General features: G+C 38.0%; 1 protein-coding gene across 1 annotated transcript in view; it reads left to right on the top strand.

Annotated features, from left to right (window-relative positions):
• GCSAML (germinal center associated signaling and motility like) overlaps positions 1-19,418 on the top strand; it is a 46,238-nt gene extending 26,820 nt beyond the window's left edge. The window contains exons 4-5 of the mRNA XM_018050542.1: positions 17,954-17,982; positions 18,888-19,418. Of these exons, the coding sequence (XP_017906031.1) occupies positions 17,954-17,982; positions 18,888-19,121 (263 nt within the window). The 3' untranslated portion in view covers positions 19,122-19,418. The remainder of the gene's footprint in view (positions 1-17,953; positions 17,983-18,887) is intronic.

Genomic DNA, 20,184 nt, shown 5'->3' with positions numbered 1-20,184 from the left:
CTGGTGCTTGACCCAGATTTGGAAACTTTCTACTCTTTTGAGGAGCTTCTGTATGATGGATTTTATTTTTTCTAATCTTTGGTAGAATTTTCTAGGGAAAAGTATCTGGGGAAAATGTTTATTGTAAGAACTTTTTTCACTTCTAGATGCAAATGCTATTGTAGTTATAGATCATTCACATTTTCTTTTTCATCGTGTCAGTTTTGCAAGTTAAATTTCTCATCAAATTTATCTTTTTAATTAAAATTCTGAGGTCCTAAACTTAAAATTTTAAGTATTTAATGTTTGCAGGATCTATAGTGATGCCCTCTTGCTGTTCCTTTGAGCCCAACTCCAGTTGATATATAGCTTACTCAAATCCTAAGAGATTCACCAAATATTGCCCTACTTTTATTTACAGGAAGAGTAGATGCAAATTGATTGAGGTAGCTGATGCTAAGTCGCTTCAGTTCTGTCCGACTCTGTGCAACCCCATAGAAGGCAGCCCACCAGGCTCCCCCTTCCCTGGGATTCTCCAGGCAAGAACACTAGAGTGGGTTGCTGTTTCCTTCTCCAATGCATGAAAGTGGAAAGTGAAAAGTGAAAGTGAAGTCGCTCAGTCGTGTCCGACTCTTAGCAACCCCAAGAACTGAAGCCTACCAGGCTCCTCCGTCTATGGGATTTTCCAGGTGAAAGAGTACTGGAGTGGGGTGCCACTGCCTTCTCTGGATTGAGGTGGGGCTATCCTGAAATAATTCAGGCTACTACCCCTCCCACCCCAAAAAACTTCACCTAGGTGAAGGTTCCTTCATTTTTCTTTGGCAAATTATATATCTAAAGTATTCTGGGGTACCTGTCCCTTTATGTTCACTAGGATCTATAGGCCTTATGTCCTCTATACAGTAGATTATTTTTATTTCCTGCAGATATATGAAATGATCAATGTTCCTGCAAAGTAGATATTGACAGAGAGACAGAAATTGATGAAGCCCTGAAACACACCAATGAAGTAGCACTGGTGTCTCTTCATGAAAGCAAATGTATCTATGTATCTGCCAATGCACTGCTTTAGTGAATTAAGAGATCTCATCTGCAACAGTAAATGAAACTTAAGTTATCTAATTAATTTTGTGAAAATGTCCAAGACCCAGCTACATTTACTGAGGCCAAAAAGGGAAGGAAATTAAGTGAGAAAGTTATCAAAATTACCACCTCTGCATCTTTTTGATATTAAAGTCAATAATTATTTTATTGCTTTTAGTTAGTTTACATTCCACTTGGACCAGAGCCAGTTGAGGAGAACCTATATGATGCTGCTGCAAATTGGTCAACATATCTGCTTTCACTCTTGTTTTAAAGTCATGGTAAAATTCATTGGATATATTTATGGATCCCTTCAACACACTATGACATAGACACAGGAAAAAATTCCCTTCTCTTATTAGTGGGCTAAGGTAAAATAAGATTCTTTTAGGGAAGTTTCCTCGGTCCTTTAATCAGCTCTTGAATCACAAATTTAAAGTATCATATTCTCTGTTTATGTGCTCCAAAGAAAAAAATCAGATAATCAGTTAGTCTTTATATTTCTCATTCTTCCCCAAAAGGTCTGTTAGAGCAGTGATTTAGGCTAGCCTTTTCCACCCAAGGGACCACAGGTAAATTTTAATAAGTCTTTTGCCATTTGTACTGTGGACTATTTGTGTCTCATTTTTTTTTTAATACTGATGGGATCTGCTCTGCCTCTAAACCTAATCAGCTGATGTAACTTAGCCCAGATTCTCATACCTTTGGAAGTTTGTTACTTCAACCATTCCTGATTCCAACAATTACAAATTAGTCCTAATTATTGGATTGAACTGCACGAAAGATGTGGCAGTCTGTTAATGGTGTATGAATCATAACAGAGCCAGAAGACTTACCAAAATACAAATAGCAAGAAAAATTTGCAATTTAGAAAGCAATGTGATGCTTACCATGTGTTATCTCATGGACATAGGGAAAGGAAGGTTATTTTTGCCATTTTCTGAGATGTTGGGGCAGGATGAGAAGGTTATAGCAGTATATTCATTTAAATATTCTTACATTCCTAAATCTTAAGATATTTTCATTTTTTTGGCTTTATAGCAAGGAATATATAGGTAGTAGGTAGAATAAGGGGCTTCCCAGTAAAGAATTTTCCTGCCAATACAGGAGATGTGGGTTTAATCTCTGAGTTGGGAAGATCCCCTGGAGGAGGAAATGACAACTCTTTCCAGTATTCTTGCTTGGAAAATCCCATGGACAAAGAAGACTTGTGGACTACAGCTCATGGGATCACAATGAGTTGGATAGGACTGAGCTACTGAACATGCAAACAAGTATTAACAGAATAAAGGCCCCCAAAGACATCCAAGTTTGACTATGTTTTTAAATGTCAAAAGGGACTTTGCATATGTGATTCAAGGTTTCTAGGTGGGGAGATGAACAAATGCTCTTTAAAATGTAGAAGAGAGAAGCAGAAGTGATGCAGCACAGTGTCAGAGTTATGCAGCATAAGAAAAACGCAAACAGCTATTGCTTGTTTGTAGCAGTGGAAGGGGACAATGATCCAAGGAATGAGTGCAGCCTCCAGAAGCTGGAAAAGGCAAAGAAATTGAGTCTTATTTAGAATCTCCAGAAAGGAATGCAGCCATGTCAACATCTTGATTTTGGCCCAGTGAGACTCAGAATTCTAATATCTAAAACTGTAAGATATTAGTAGTAAACTTGCATTGTTTTAAGCCATCAGGTTTGTGATAATTTGTTACAGTAGTTTTTGTTCAGTCACTCAGTCATGTCTGACTCTGCGACTCCATGGATGGCAGCACGTCAGGCTTCCCTGTCCTTAATTCCCAGAGTTTGCTCAAGCTCATCTCCATTAAGTTGATGATGCCATCCAACCATCTCATCCTCTGTTGCCCCTTTCTCCTACTGTCCTCAATCTTTCCCAGCATCAGGATCTTTCCAATGAGTCAGCTCTTTGCATCTGTTTTGCAGAAAGTTTTCACTTTCATCTCAGGTTCACAGAATTTGTTAACAAAATAAGCCACTTGTTATATACAAATAAATAATACAGATATTTATTAGAGAATTATCTAGCTTACTTTCAATATACTAACATTAAAAGAAAGGAGAAATAGAGCAGAAGATACATTACCAAATTGGGTTTTGACCAACATTCAGACTCAATCAGCTTTGGGAAGTCCCATGTCACAGCGCATCTGGAGTCCCAATTGGGAAAGGGTCCCAGGCAGCGTGTCCACTCCATGGGTGAGACTTCAAGGACTGCAATTTGGGTCTCCCATTTACAATCCCAGGACAGATGCAAATTGATATCATCAATCTGTGACCAAATTGCAAGCCTCAGTTCAGTTCAGTTGCTCAGTCATGTCCGACTCTTTGGGACCCCATGAATCGCAGTGTGCCAGGCCTCCCTGTCCATCACCAACTCCCAGAGTTCACTCAAACCCATGTTCATCAAGTTGGTGATGCCATCCAGCCATCTCATCCTCTGTTGTCCCCTTCTCCTGCCCCCAATCCCTCCAGCATCAGGGTCTTTTCCAATGAGTCAACTCTTCGCATGAGGTGGCCAAAGTACTGGAGTTTCAGATTTAGCATCAGTCCTTCCAATGAACACCTAGGACTGACCTCCTTTAAATGGACTGGTTGGATTTCCTTGCAGTCCAAGGGACTCTCAAGGGTCTTCTCCAACACCACAGCTCAAAAGCATCAATACTTCGGCACTCAGCTTTCTTCACAGTCTAACTCGCACATCCATACATGACCACTGGAAAAACCATAGCCTTGACTAGATGGACCTTTGTTATCAAAGTAATGTCTCTGCTTTTTAATATGCTATCTAGGATGGTCACAACTTTCCTTCCAAGGAGTAAATGTCTTTTAATTTCATGGCTGCAATCACCATCTGCAGTGATTTTGGAGCCCCCCAAAATAAAGTCTGACACTGTTTCCACTGTTTCCCCATCTATTTCTCATGAAGTGATGGGACCGGATGCCATAATCTTAACTTTCAGAATGTTGAACTTTAAGCCAGCTTTTTCACTCTCCTCTTTTACTTTCATCAAGCAGCTTTTTAGTTCCTCTTCACTTTCTGCCATAAGGGTGGTGTCATCTGCGTATCTGAGGTTATTGATATTTCTCCCGGCAATCTTGATTCCAGCTTGTGCTTCTTCAAGCCCAGCGTTTCTCATGATGTACTCTGCATAGAAGTTAAATAAGCAGGGTGACAATATACAGCCTTGATGTACTCCTTTTCCTATTTGGAACCAGTCTGTTGTTCCATGTCCAGTTCCATGTCCAGTTGCTTCCTGACCTGCATATAGGTTTCTCAAGAGGCAGGTCAGGTGGTCTGGTATTTCCATCTCTCAGAATTTTCCACAATTTACTGTGATCCACACAGTCAAAGGCTTTGGTATAGTTAATAAAGCAGAAATAGATGTTTTTCTGGAACTCTCTTGCTTTTTTGATGATCCAGTAGATGTTGGCAATTTGATCTCTGGTTCCTCTGCCTTTTCTAAAACCAATTTGAACATCAGGAAGTTCACGGTTCAGGTATTGCTGAAGCCTGGCTTGGAGAATTTTGAGCATTACCTTACTAGCGTGTGAGATGAGTTCAATTGTGTGGTAGTTTGAGCATTCTTTGGCATTGCCTTTCTTTGGGATTGGAATGAAAACTGACCTTTTCCAGTCCTGTGGTCACTGCTGAGTTTTCCAAATTTGCTGGCATATTGAGTCCAGCACTTTCACAGCATCATCTTTCAGGATTTGAAATAGCTCAACTGGAATTCCATCACCTCCACTAGCTTGATTCGTAGTGATGCTTTCTAAGGCTCACTTGACTTCACATTCCAGGATGTCTGGTTCTAGGTGAGTGATCACACCATCGTGATTATCTTGGTTGTGAAGATCTTTTTTGTACAGTTCTTCTGTGTATTCTTGCCACCTCTTCTTAATATCTTTTGCAAGTCTAGTTTCATGCTAATTCTGTTTGTTTTGTCTTGTAAAACTTGGAATGTTGTTAAGCCTGGGGCTTGGTTGGCCAGTCCCCTCAGGGGCTCAACAATCTCAAGATTCTTCCCCCATTTTATCTAAGGTACTCTACTTTGCCAACAAAGGTCCATCTAGTCAAGGCTATGGTTTTTCCAGTGGTCATGTATGGATGTGAGAGTTGGACTGTGAAGAAAGCTGAGAGCTGAAGAATTGATGCTTTTGAAGTATGGTGTTGGAGAAGACTCTTGAGAGTCCCTTGGACCTCAAGGAGATCCAACCAGTCCATTGTAAAGGAGGTCAGTCCTGGGTGTTCTTTGGAAGGAATGATGCTAAAGCTGAAACTCTAGTCCTTTGGCCACCTCATGGGAAGAGTTGACTCATTGGAAAAGACTCTGATGCTGGGAGGGATTGGGGGCAGGAGGAAAAGGGGACGACAGAGGATGAGATGGCTGAATGGCATCACCGACTCGATGGACATGAGTTTGAGTGAACTCCGGGAGTTGGTGATGGACCGGGAGGCCTGGCGTTTTGCAATTCATGGGGTTGCAAAGAGTCGGACATAACTGAGGTACTGAACTGACTGACTGAAATGACTGAAAGTCTTGCACTTACAGCAGGCAGTCACTCTCAGTCAATCCGTCAGGGCAGTGGCCAGGCAGGTTAGAAGCAAAGTGAGAGGCTGGCTCTGCTTTGTCTCTGAAGCCTAAATAAGACTGTGCGTGTGTGTGCGTGAGCGCGTGTGCATGTGCACTTACTCTCTCAGTCATGGTCGACTGTTGCAACACCATAGACTGTAACCTGCTAGGCTCCTTTGTCCATGGGATTCTCCAGGCAAAGAAACTGGAGTGGGTTGCCATTTCCTTCTCCAGGGGATCTTCTTGACCCAGGAATGGAATCCAGTTTTCCTGCATTGGAGGCAGACTACTGACTGAGCTACACAGGAGGTTTAGTTTCCCTAACAGCATCAGGTGGCCAAAGTATTGAAGCTTCAGTATTAGTCCTTCCAGTGAGTATTCAGGGTCTATCTTCTTTGGGATTGACTGTTTTGATCTCCTTGCTGTCCAAGGGACTCTCAAAGTCTTCATAAGCACCACAGTTCAAAAGCATCAATTCTTTGGCACTTAGCCTTCAGTATGGCCCAGCTCTCACAACCATAGCACTACTGCAAAAACCATACCTTTGACTACACAGACTTTTGTCAGCAAAGTGATGTCTGTTTTTTAGTACTCTATGTTTGTTATAGCTTTTCTTCCAGGGAGTAAGCGTCTTTTAATTTCATGGCAGCAGTAATAGGAGACAATTACAACCTGAAGCAGTAATGCCATTTTATACAGGCCATTACTGAGATTAATTCCTAGGCAGCCACTCTAGTTAATAATTAGATGTGCCTCTCAACTCTCTGAATTGCAGTATTGAATCCAGACTTTCTGGTAAGTGCATCAGTATCTAGACATTCATTTGGTTCCATACGATATGTGTGCTTTCTTTTATAATCTAGGACTCACAGAATCAATTCAATAACAACACAGTGTTGCTGAATTCACACTTTTGTTTGTTTGATTTGGGCATGTTGTGAATACATATTAAGAGCATAAATAAAAAGGAAAATATACTCTTTCTTTAAAAATTTTTTTTTATTTTAATTGGAGGCTAATTACTTTGCAATATTGTAGTGGTTTTTTGCCATACATTGACATGATTCAGCCATGGGTTTATGTGTGTTCCCTATCCTGAACCCCTCTCCCAATCCCTCCCCATCCCATCCCTCAGGATCATCCCAGTGCATCAGCCCTGAGCACCCCATCTCATGTATTGAATCTGGACTGGCGATCTGTTTCACATATGATAATATACATGTTTCAATGCTATTCTCTCAAATCATCCCACCCTTGCCTTCTCCCACAGAGTCCAAAAGACTATTCTATACATCTGTGTCTCTTTTGCTGTCTCACATATAGGGTTACCATCTTTCTAAATATGCGTTAATATACTGTATTGGTGTTTTTCTTTCTGACTTACTTCATTCTGTGTAATAGGCTCCAGTTTCATCCACCTCATTAGAACTGATTCAAATGCATTCTTTTTAATGGCTGAGTAATATCCCATTGTGTATATGTACCACAGCTTTCTTATCCATTCATCTGCTGATGGACATCTAGGTTGCTTCTGTGTCTTGGCTATTATAAACAGTGCTGCAATGAATATTCAGGTACATGTGTCTGTTTCACTTCTGGTTTCCTCAGTGTGTATGCCCAGTAGTGGGATTACTGTGTCATAAGGCAGTTCTATTTCCAGTTTTTTAAGGAATCTCCACACTGTTCTCCATAGTGGCTGTAGTAGTTTGCATTCCCATCAATAGTGTAAGAGGGTTTCCTTAATTTCTCCACACCCTCTCCAGCATTTATTTGTAGACTTTTGGATAGTAGCCATTCTGACTGGCGTGAGATAGTACCTCATTGCAGTTTTGATTTGCATTTCTCTGATAATGAGTAATGTTGAGCATCTTTTCCTGTGTTTGTTAGCCATTTGTATGTCTTCTTTGCAGAAATATCTGTTTAATTCTTTGGCCCATTTTTTGATTGGGCCATTTATTTTTCTGGAATTGAGCTGCATAAGTTGCTTGTATATTTTTGAGATTAGTTGTTTGTCAGTTGCTTCATTTGCTATGATTTTCTCCCATTTTGAAGGCTGTCTTTTCACCTTGCTTATAGTTTCCATCATTGTGCAAAAGCTTTTAAGTTTAATTAGGTCCCATTTGTTTATTTTTGCTTTTATTTTCAATATTCTGGGAGGTGGGTATAGAGGATCCTACTGTGATTTATGTCAGAGAAGGTTTTGCTTGTGTTCTCCTCTAGGAGTTTTATAGTTTCTGGTCTTATGTTTAGGTCTTTAGTCCATTTGAGTTTATTTTTGTGTATTGTGTTAGAAAGTGTTCTAGTTTCATTCTTTTACAAGTGGTTGACCACTTTTCCCAGCACCACTTGTTAAAGAGATTGTCTTTTCTCTACTGAATATTTTTTCCTCCTTTGTCAAAGATAAAGTGTCCATAGGTGCATGGATTTATCTCTGAGCTTTCTATTTTGTTCCACTGATCTATATTTTTGTCTTTGTGCCAGTACCATACTGTCTTAATGACTGTAGCTTTGTAGTGCAGCCTGAAGTTAGGCAGCTTGATCCCTCCAGTTCCATTGTTCTTTCTCAAGATGGCTTTGGCTATTCGAGGTTTTTTGTATTTCCATACAAATTGTGAAATTATTTGTTCCAGTTCTCTGAAAAATACCATTGGTAGCTTGATAGGAATTGCATTGAACCTTTAGATTACTTTTGGTAGTATACTCATTTTCACTATATTGATTCTTCTGATCCATGAACATGGTGTATTTCTCCATCTATTTGTGTCATCTTTGATTTCTTTCACCAGTGTTTTATAGTTTTCTATATATAGGTCTTTTGTTTCTTTAGGCAGATTTATTCCTAAGTATCTTATTCTTTTTGTTGCAATGGTGAATGGAATTGTTTCCTTAATTTCTCTTTTTGTTATCTCATTGTTAGTGTATAGGAATGCAAGGGATTTCTGTGTATTAATTTTATATCCTGCAACTTTCCTATATTTATTGATTAGCTCTAGTAATTTCTGGTGGAGTCTTTAGGGTTTCCTATATAGAGGATCATGTCATCTACAAACAGTGAGAGCCTTACTAATTTTCCAATCTGGATTCCTTTTATTTCTTTTTCTTCTCTGATTGTTGTTGCTAAAACTCCCAAAACTATGTTGAAAAGTAGTGGTAAGAGTGGGCACCCTTGTCTTCTTCCTGACTTTAGGGGACATGCTTTCAATTTTTCACCATTGAGGATACTGTTTCCTGTGGGTTTATCATATATAGCTTTTATTATGTTGAGATATGTTTATGCCTGCTTTCTGGAGGGTTTTTATCATAAACGGATGTTGAATTTTGTCAAAGGCTTTCTCTGCATCTATCGAGATAATCATATGGTTTTTACCTTTCAATTTGTTAATGTGGTGTATTACATCGATTAATTTGAGAATAATGAAGAATCCTTGCATCCCTGGGATAAACTCCACTTGGTCATGATGTATGATCTTTTTAATATGTTATCGGATTTTGTTCGCTAGGATTTTGTTAAGGAGTTTTGCATCTATGTTCATCAGTGATATTGGCCTGTGGTTGTCTTTCTTCATGGCATCTTTGTCAGGTTTTGGTATTAGGGTGATGGTGGCCTCATAGAATGAGTTTCAAAGTTTACCTTCCTCTGCAGTTTTCTGGAAGATTTTGAGTAGGATAAGTGTTAACTCTTCTCTAAATTTTTGGTAGAATTCATCTGTGAAGCCGTCTGGTCCTGGGCTTCTGTTTGCTGGAAGATTTCTGACTACATTTTCGATTTCCAGGCTTGTGATGGGTCTGTTAAGATTTTCTATTTCTTCCTGGTTCAGTTTTGGAAAGTTATACTTTTCTAGGAATTTGTCCATTTCTTCTGAGTTGTCCATTTTATTGGCATATACTTGCTGATAGTAGTCTCTATGATCCTTTGTATTTCTGTGTTGTCCGTTGTGATCTTTCCATTTTCATTTCTAGTTTTATTGATTTGATTCTTCTCCCTTTGTGTCTGGATGAGTCTGGCTAATGGTTTGTCTATTTTATTTATCTTCTCAAAGAACCAGCTTTTAGCTTTGTTGATTTTTGCTATGGTAACTTTTGTTTCTTTTGTATTTATTATGCCCTAATTTTCAAAATTTCTTTCCTTTTACTAACCCTGGGGTTCTTCCATTTCTTCCTTTCCTAGTTGCTTTAGGTGTAGAGTTAGGTTATTTGTTTGACATTTTTTTCTTGTTTCTTGAGGTAAGCCTGTATTGCTATGAACCTTCCCCTTAGCACTGCTTTTACAGTGTCCCATAGGTTTTGGTTGTTGTGTTTTCATTTTCATTCATTTCTATGCATATTTTGATTTCTTTTTTGATTTTTTCTGTGATTTGTTGGTTATTTAGCCTCCATATTGTGGCATTTTTAATAGTTTTTTGCTTGTAGTTGACATCTAATCTTACTGCATTGTGGTTAGAAAAGATGCTTGGAATGATTTCATTTTTTTTTGAATTTAAGAAGGCTAGATTTATGGCCCAGGATGTGATCCATCCTGGAGAAGGTTCCATGCGCACTTGAGAAAAAGGTGAAATTCATTGTTTTAGGGTGAAATGTCCTATAGATATCAATTAGGTCTAACTGGTCCATTGTATCACTTAAAGTTTGTGTTACCTTGCTAATTTTCTGTTTAGTTGATCTATCCATAGGTGTGAGTGTGGTATTAAAGTCTCCCACTATTATTGTGTTATTGTTAATTTCCCCTTTCACACATGTTAGCATTTGCCTTACATATTGTGGTGCTCCTATGTTGGGTGCATATATATTTATAATTGTTATATCTTCTTGGATTGATCCTTTGATCATTATGCAGTGCCCTTCTTTGTCTCTTTTCACAGCCTTTATTTCAAAGTCTATTTTATCTGATATGAGTATTGCTACTCTTGCTTTGTTTTGGTCTCCATTTGCATGAAATATCTTTTTCCAGCCCTTCACTTTCAGTCTGTATGTCCTTTGTTTTGAGGTGGGTCTTTTGTAGACAGCATACATAGCATACATAGCATACATCTTGTTTTTGTATCCATTCAGGCAGTCTTTGTCTTTTGGTTGGGGCAGTCAACCCATTTACATTTTTGTAATTATTGATAAGTATGATCCCATTGCCACTTACTTTGTTGTTTTAGATTCAAGTTTATACACCTTTCCTGTGTTTCCTGTCTAGAGAAGATCCTTTAGCATTTGTTGAAGAGCTGGTTTGGTGGTGCTGAATTCTCTCAGCTTTTACTTGTCTGTAAAGCTTTTGACTTCTCCTTCATATCTGAATGAGATCCTTGTTGGGTATAGTAATCTGGGTTGTATGTTTTTCTCTTTCATTACTTTAAGTATGTCCTACCATTTCCTTCTGGCCTGAAGAGTTTCTGTTGAAACAGAAACTAATGGGAATCCCCTTGTGCACTATTTGTTGTTTTCCCCTTGCTGCTTTTAATATTTGTTCTTTGTGTTTGATCTTTGTTAATTTGATTAATATGTGTCTTTGGGTGTTTCCTTGGGTTTATCCTGTTTGGGAATCTCTGGGTTTCTTGGTCTGGGGTGACTATTTCCTTCCCCATTTTAGGGAAGTTTTCAACTATTATCTCCTTAAGTATTTTCTCATGTCCTTTCTTTTTGTCTTCTTCTTCTGGGACTCCTATGATTAGAATATTGGGGCATTTGAAATTGTCCCAGAGGTCTCTGAGGTTGTCCTCATTTTATTTAATTCTTTTTTCTTTTTTGCTCTCTGCTTCATTTATTTTCACCATTCTATCTTCTACCTCACTAATCCTATCTTCTGCTGCCATTATTCTACTGTTGGTTCCCTTCAGAGTGGTTTTGATTTCTTTATTGCATTATTCATTATTGATTGACTCTTTTTTATTTCTTCCAGGTCCTTGTTAAACATTTCTTGCATCTTCTCAATCCTTGTCTCCAGGCTATTTATCTGTAACTCCATTTTGTTTTTAAGATTTTGGATCATTTTTAGTATCATTATTCTGAATTATTTTTCAGGTAGACTCCCTATCTCCTCCTCTTTGGTTTGGTTTGGTGGGTATTTATCATATTCCTTTACTTGCTGAGTATTTCTCTGCCTTTTCATCTTGTTTACATTGCTGTGTTTGGGGTGGCCTTTCTGTACTTTGGCAGTTTGTGGTTCTTCTTTATTATGGAGTTTCCTCCCTGTGGGTTGGGTTGGACAAGTGGCTTGTTAAGGTTTCTTGGTTAGGAAAGCTTGTGTCAGTGTTCTGGTGGGTGGAGCTGGATTTATACTCTCTGGAGTGCAATGAAGTGTTCAGTAATGAGTTTTGAGATGTCAGTGGGTTTGGTGTGACTTTGGGCAGCCTGTATATTAAAGCTCAGGGCTATGTTCCTGTGTTGCTGGAGAATTTGTGTGGTATGTCTTGCTTTGGAACTTGTTGGCTCTTGGGTGGAGCTTGGTTTCAGTGTGGGTATGGAGGCTTTTAGATGAGGTCTTATTTATTAATGTTCCCTGGAGTCAGGGGTTCTCTGTTGTTCTCAGGATTTGGACTTAAGCCTCCTGCCTCTGGTTTTCAGTCTTATTCTTACAGTAGCTTCAAGACTTCTCCATCCATACAGCACAAATGATAAAACATCTAGGTAAATGGAGAAAAGATTCTCCATTATGAGGGACACCCAGAAACGTTAGCTGAGTTACATGGAGAAGAGAAGAGGGAGGAGGGAGATAGAGGTGACCAGGAGGAGAAGAGGGGGAATCAAAAGGGGGGAGAGCAATCTAGCCAGTAATGAAATCCCTATATGTTCTCCACAGCCTGGAACACCCAGAGAGGTTCACTGAGTTACACAGAGAAGACAAGAAGGAGGAAGGAGATAGAGGTGACCCTCAGAAGTGGGGGCGGGGGTCAAAAGCAGAGAGGCAGATCTAGCCAGTAATCAGTTCCCTAAGTGTTCTCCACAGCCCAGAATACCAAAAGGGATTCACAGAGTTGGGTAGAGAAGTGAAGGGGGAGGGAGGAGATAGAGGTGACCTAGGGGAGAAAAAGGAGAGTCAAAATGGGAGAGGGCAATCAAGCCAGTAATCACACTCCTAAGTAAAAATGGGTACTGAAGATTGGATTCTTAAAGGTACAAAATTTATAACAAATACTAAAAAGCAAAGATTAAAAATCTAGAGTAGAGGTCAGGCTCTCAAAAATACAATATTAAAAGAGCAAAACAAAATCACAAAAACTATAAAAAAATATATGAAGTTTCCTTTAAAAATAGGGTCTTTTTTGGCAAGGTAATAGCAGGATATAAAAATGAAAATTAAGGGAGTAAGAGGACTTAAAAATAAAAAGAAAATAAAAAAATTTGAAAATAGTAAAATTATATGTAGGGATTTCTATGGAGCGGTTGAGGGCAGTGTGGTGTCAGTTCAGTTTCAGATAGTTCCCTGTTTCAGCTTACACTTCTCAAGATCTATAGGCCCCTTCCAATGTAATTGGTGCTAACTACAGGGTTTTAATCTGTTGCACCTGTCACTTCTAAAGTGGTTCCCTCTGTTTATTTTGGTTCCCTCTGTTTATTTTGGCTTCTGTTTGTAAGTCTCTTCAGTGTCTCATTTCCATCCTGACACAACAGGGCGAAGGTGGTCACTTATTTAGGCTCACTTGTTCAGTCGTGGTGTGGGGAGAGGAACACTGCAAGCAAATATCACTGGCGTGTGTGGGGAGTGCTCACAGTGTTTTGGCCACACTGGGTTTGCCTCCACTCACGGAATGTGTGCTTTTACAGTCTACACTGCTCAGGCTCCAGGTTGCTCTGCAGGGGAACTGTCTAAAGCAGGCCATGGGTTGCGTGCACTTCCCAGGTCTAAGCTGCTCAGGTTCAGGTTCTCGGGTACTCCACAAAGGTGCAGACTTGGTTGGGCCTGTAATTTGTGCCCTTCCCAGGTCCGAGCAGCTCAAACGACCAGGTGCTTGGCGAGAACACAATCCCCAGGTGCGGTGCGTCTTATCGCCTCTGGCGTCCCAGCTATTCAGTTTCCTGGGTGCACCAGTGGGAGTGCTGTCTCAGGTGTGTCCTGTGTCTCTTCTGGGGAGCTGATCTCTGGCTGCGACCCTCCTGGTGGATGTCAACCATCCAGGATCCCAGGAAGACTTGGTTAGAAACTGTGAGCCTGCTTGCAGTTTAATAGAGGATGCCATCTCTGGGGCGGAGATTGCCCCTTTCTGGCTCTGGCTGTTGCCCGCCTGCCTCTGTGCCTCCAGTGGGGGATGGGCCAGTCCACTGCTGGCTAGCTCTCCTCTAGTATTCACTCAGTCCTTTGTTCTGTGAGCAGGCCAGCAGTGCCTAAGGTTAGGGCTTTTCGCAGGAAAGTTCTCTCTCTTTTCTCTCTCTCTGGCTATCCCTCAGTTTGAATTTCTATCTTTCAATTCTGGTTTCCTCAGTGTGTATGCCCAGCAGTGGGATTGCTGGGTCATAAGGTAGTTCTATTTGCAATTTTTTAAGGAATCTCCACACTGTTCTCCATAGTGGCTGTACTAGTTTGCATTCCCACCAACAGTGTAGGAGGGTTCCCTTTTCTCCACACCCTCTCCAGCATTTATTGCTTGCAGATTTTTGGATCGCAGCCATTCTGACTGGTGTGAAGTGGTACCTCATTGTGGTTTTGATTTGCATTTCTCTAATAATGAGTGATGTTGAGCATCTTTTCATGTGTTTGTTAGCCATCCGTATGTCTTCTTTGGAGAAATGTCTATTTAGTTCTTTGGCCCATTTTTTGATTGGGTCGTTTCTTTTTCTGGAATTGAGCTGCAGAAGTTGCTTGTATATTTTTGAGATTAGTTGTTTGTCAGTTGTTTCATTTGCTATTATTTTCTCCCATTCAGAAGGCTGTCTTTTCACCTTGCTTATATTTTCCTTTGTTGTACAGAAGCTTTTAATTTTAATTAGATCCCATTTGTTTATTTTTGCTTTTATTTCCAGAATTCTGGGAGGTGGATCATAGAGGATCCTGCTGTGATTTATGTCTGAGAGTGTTTTGCCTATGTTCTCCTCTAGGAGTTTTATAGTTTCTGATCTTACATTTAGATCTTTAATCCATTTTGAGTTATTTTTGTGTACGGTGTTAGAAAGTGATCTAGTTTCATTCTTTTACAAGTGGTTGACCAGTTTTCCCAGCACCACTTGTTAAAGAGATTGTCTTTACTCCATTGTATATTCTTGCCTCCTTTGTCAAAGATAAGGTGTCCATATGTGTGTGGATTTATCTCTGGGCTTTCTATTTTGTTCCATTGATCTATATGTCTGTCTTTGTGCCAGTACCATACTGTCTTGATGACTGTGGCTTTGTAGTAGAGCCTGAAGTCAGGCAAGTTGATTCCTCCAGTTCCATTCTTCTTTCTCAAGATTGCTTTGGCTATTCGAGGTTTTTTGTATTTCCATACAAATCTTGAAATTATTTGTTCTAGTTCTGTGAAAAATGTGGCTGGTAGCTTGATAGGGATTGCATTGAATTTATAAATTGCTTTGGGTAGTATACTCATTTTCGCTATATTGATTCTTCCAATCCATGAACATGGTATATTTCTCCATCTATTAGTGTCCTCTTTGATTTCTTTCATCAGTGTTTTATAGTTTTCTATATATAGGTCTTTAGTTTCTTTAGGTAGATATATTCCTAAGTATTTTATTCTTTTCGTTGCAATGGTGAATGGAATTGTTTCCTTAATTTCTTTTTCTACTTTCTCATTATTCGTGTATAGGAATGCAAGGGATTTCTGTGTGTTGATTTTATATCCTGCAACTTTACTATATTCATTGATTAGCTCTAGTAATTTTCTGGTGGAGTCTTTAGGGTTTTCCATGTAGAGGATCATGTTTATAATAGCTAGGACATGGAAACAACCTAGATGTCCATCAGCAGATGAATGGATAAGAAAGCTGTGGTACATATACACAATGGAGTATTACTCAGCCGTTAAAAAGAATTCATTTGAATCAGTTCTGATGAGATGGATGAAACTGGAGCCAATTATACAGAGTGAAGTAAGCCAGAAAGAAAAACACCAATACAGTATACTAACACATATATATGGAATTTAGGAAGATGGCAATGACGACCCTGTATGCAAGACAGGAAAAAAGACACAGATGTGTATACTGGACTTTTGGACTCAGAGGGAGAGGGAGAGGGTGGGATGATTTGGGAGAATGGGAATTCTAACATGTATACTGTCATGTAAGAATTGAATCGCCAGTCCATGTCTGACGTAGGGTGCAGCTTGCTTGGGGCAGGTGCATGGGGATAACCCAGAGAGATGTTGTGGGGAGGGAGGTGGGAGGGGGGTTCATGTTTGGGAACGCATGTAAGAATTAAAGATTTTAAAATTTAAAAAAAATAAAAAATTAAAAAGAAAAAAAAGAAAAAAAAAAAAAAAGAATTGCTATCTCAAGTTGGCTCTCTTAGATTGCCCTCAGGGCATTCAAGCCTGGTCTTTACCCTAAGCAAAGCAGGGTGTGCCTCCCTGTTCAGCCCCTGCTTGCTGGTGGTTCTTGCAAGCATCTGGGCTACTTCTCCACTGGGAGTTGCCATTAGGCACGTAATCTGTGCGTTTTATTTATTTATTTTTTCCACCTGGTTATGTTGCCCTTTGAGATTCCAAGACTCCCGGCAGACGTGCCAGTGAGAGTCTTATCGCCTCCTGGTGTTTGGCACTTCTCTTTTACTACTCCCTTCCACGACTGGTCTCCATCCCTAACTCTTTTGTCTCTCTTTTTTATCTTTTATATTTTGTCCTACCTCCTTTCGAAGACAATGAACTGCCTTTCTGGGTGTCTAGTGTCCTCTGCCAGTGTTCAGAAGTTGTTTTGTGGAATTTGCTGAGTGTTCAAATGTTCTTTTGATGAATTTTTGGGGGAGAAAGTGATCTCCCCATCCTATCTCTCTTTTCTTTATAATCTACTTTATGTCAAGGGTATGTTTGGATCCGATTTTTATCTTCAGTATGAATAATATAATGTATTCTTGGTAAGAGATACTGGCTGGCCTTCCTTTGCAAGATAAATTTCAGGGTTTTCAAAAGGAAAGAGGAGTCCCACTCTCTAAGACCAGAGGGAACACCTCAAGTGACACAATGATCTTTCTTGGAGTTTGGAATTCAGGTTAATTGCAGTCATCAGAAATTTTCTCATATACTTCCATTCTGGTTCTAAGCCTCACATATATTTTTTTCAATGTTCTAACTTCAAATAAGAAGTCTACTCTGGATATGAATTTAGCTGACCTTTAGCACAATGATGGCATGTTTCACATTTTTTACCTTAGAATAAACATGCTTGTTCTTAAATATGTTAACATTTTCAGCACCAAAAGCTGTAACCACTTCACCCACTGGTATATGATTTTTTTTCATGTCTTTTATACTTGTGTTTGGTTCTCCAAATTGTCACTAATGCTAAAATAGAATTATGCTCAAGCTATATAATTCCCTCAGTTTCTGATTATAAAACAATATTAATTTTTAAAAAATATTTGGTTAATTGATTCATTACATACTGTAATATTTACAGATATATTATTATATGGATAATATAATATTTCATATTTGAAATCAGTGCATTGAATGTGACTTTTCTGTGAAGAACAATGAGGTGTTAAAAATTACTAGCATACTGTTGTTATACAGAATCTGTTTATTTAACATATTCTATGATTTTGCTCACAATCACTTTCAAGCCTATTAGGTTGTAGATTTAAGAATCATTCAATGTTCCTTTTACAAATTGGGATTTTACTATATTTAGTACTCTAAATATAGTAACCTATAGTTCTAACATATTTATTTAAAATATTAGCGATGAATCTTAGATTAACATGTATAATTCAGTATTTATAGCTGTAATCAAATTGAATCTGTATTTAATTTGATATAGTTACTTTTGTTATGTCAGTACCTATCCCTATAACAACTTCATCTTAAGAGGTGTATGATTTTCCTATGATAACTTTATAAAATTTATATCAATTTTATAGCCATAATTATTTTTTATTTATACTTGCCATTCTGTATTGTCATAGCATATTTATGAACAAAATTTTATTATCCAGCTTCAAAATTTACTTTTAGTCACCAACTTTGGTATGTATCATTTACACAGAAAGATAGTATTATTGCCTCAAAAGATGTGTCCTTCCTTAAGAACCTCAGTAATAACAGGGAATCATGACATGTTTAGACAGTGGACCTTTTCGAAGTTTCATCATTTCTTCCTATCCTTTCATTATCTCCTTACCCTCAATTTGTGATGTCCCCAAACTCTTAGATTGCTTTCTTTTTATTTTTACCCTCCAGGTAAAGATGTTCCATTCACTTCTAATCAGGTAATACAATCATTGTTACATTCGTGTGATAAATGCAAAATACAGACAACTTCATATAAACCTACTTGTATATCTTCCTTAACATGCAACTTCTGAGTGGATTTATCAAAGACTTTCATAGTTTAAATATTATTCCTGGAAATTCTAATGCAAAAATAGAAATAAAAAAATAAAAATATTTAAACAAAATTTAGGCGATTAGTAAGTTTGTATTGTTTTCTTAAGTCTACCAAAGTCTAATATTTTAATTTTCAAAGCTACTATAACAAAAGTAAATAAAATTCGCAACTACAGTCTGACTACCATAAAACATTATTTTTTAGCTTTCCACATTCCCTTTTAATCTTTATGTACAGGACTTAGATTTTATATTTCTAAACATGGTGGATATCAATCAACAGATGAAAAAACACATTCTTTTAATATTGTATCACAAACATTTTATTGATTTAATTAGCAGTATTTTAATTTTTCTTTCGTGGTCCATACAATTGAAAATGTATTTAGATTCTTAATTATATTAAATTTTATCCTATGAAGAATTGTTATGCAATTTGCTTAATTACTTATAGATCTGTGATTCTGATTGTTGCATATATTATACCTCAGTATTTGTGATATAAACTATACAACTACTTTTCTCTAGATGTTCAGGGAGATAACAGTGTCTTGTTATTCTCTTTTATTATTTGTAGTGAAATGAAAACAGAATTAGTGGTAGTTTGAAGCATAGGATATGTTGCTAAAATTAAGTCTTTAAGACATCAGGGCTTGGAGAAAGGGCCTTGAACACCTGAGGTGCAAGATCATCATTAGACAAGAAAAAAGGACGGGTAGTGGAGTACAGAGTTCAAATCTGATGATTGATTCTAGATCCTTGATTTCTTTTTTCTTTGTACTTGCAGGAAAATGAGAATGTCAGTGGTTGTGAAGAAGTATGCTACACTGTCATTAATCATAGGCCCTATCGGAGACCCTCCCTGAACTCCAGTGATGATGGTTATGAGAACATCACAAAGACAGTGAGACCATTAAGAGAAGGGCCAGAAACAGAATATGCCCTGCTCAAGAAACCTTGCACTATCAGGTCTTCTTCCTGTACAGCTGAGAATGATTACGAAATTGTGCTTCCTCACTAGAATACTCCTGCCTCATCATCTTCCAGTAATAAAGATGACCAAATGGTGACCTCCAGGGGAGTCTTTCTCTTTCAGCAGTACATGCAACTTTTATTTCTGGCAAGATTTTAGAAATGATATTCTTTCACTGTACCACATTAAGAAACTGAAACATCTCGTCAATGTGGTTTGGGTAAAGCCACATAAGTTGATATAATGATATAGAATATTTGACCTCTTTTTGTTTGTAAGGTTTAAGGATGTGGAAATTGTAGGGGGGATCCTCCTTAGAACAATAAACATCTATACATATGTGACTTAGAATATCCAACTCCAATTCTACTTTCCAAATTTCAGAGGCCAGCATTCACACTCCTAATTATTTATTTCATTTTTGAGGTATAATCTCCTTAATAAATTCTTAACATAAGACCAGTGACCAGAACCTTTGCTAACTGAATATTTACTTCAATTTTGCCTTTTCCACATACTGGAGATTCTTGCATGTAAATTTGTGGTAGCAGTTTAAGAATTAACAGGTTTTGATATTGGCCTTTCTAAGAGGAAAAGCTGAGTGCAATTTAAAAAAAGGAATGAGGTTTAGTGGCCCAGTGTTTTTCTTTCTGATAGTAAATCAGATAAATCTGTTCAAAGTTCACTAAAAACTAAAAGCATACTTGTACTTACAGTTTTGTTCACAATATACTAGTTAATTTAAATACTAGTTATTTTTAATGAAGGAAGAATAGTGTCTGGCTTTAAAATCCAGGCAAATTGGTAAACAACCCATTTATTTTTACTTTCATTCTCAAGGAGAGTCTAAACAACTTGCCAACTTCCCATTGAGGACATAAAGGACATAATTGACAAAACATCAATAATTAATTTTTATATAGCTACAATATACTGACCTTTTAGATTACTGGCAAGGATAAATCAATAGATAGATATCAGCTAACTTTCTGTTTTGTTTTTCATATTTTTTCATTAAAATGACATGTGCTGTAGGAAGGAATCTGGTTTCTAGTTATTAGTTTAATACTAGACTTATTCTAAAATAATATCTGTTATTCTTCTATGCACA

The sequence above is a fragment of the Capra hircus genome, chromosome 7, assembly GCF_001704415.2.
Source record: "Capra hircus breed San Clemente chromosome 7, ASM170441v1, whole genome shotgun sequence".
Classification (NCBI taxonomy): domain Eukaryota; kingdom Metazoa; phylum Chordata; class Mammalia; order Artiodactyla; family Bovidae; genus Capra; species Capra hircus.
The sequence above is the reverse complement of the archived record's forward strand: the minus strand, read 5'-3'. Positions and strand labels throughout refer to the sequence as shown.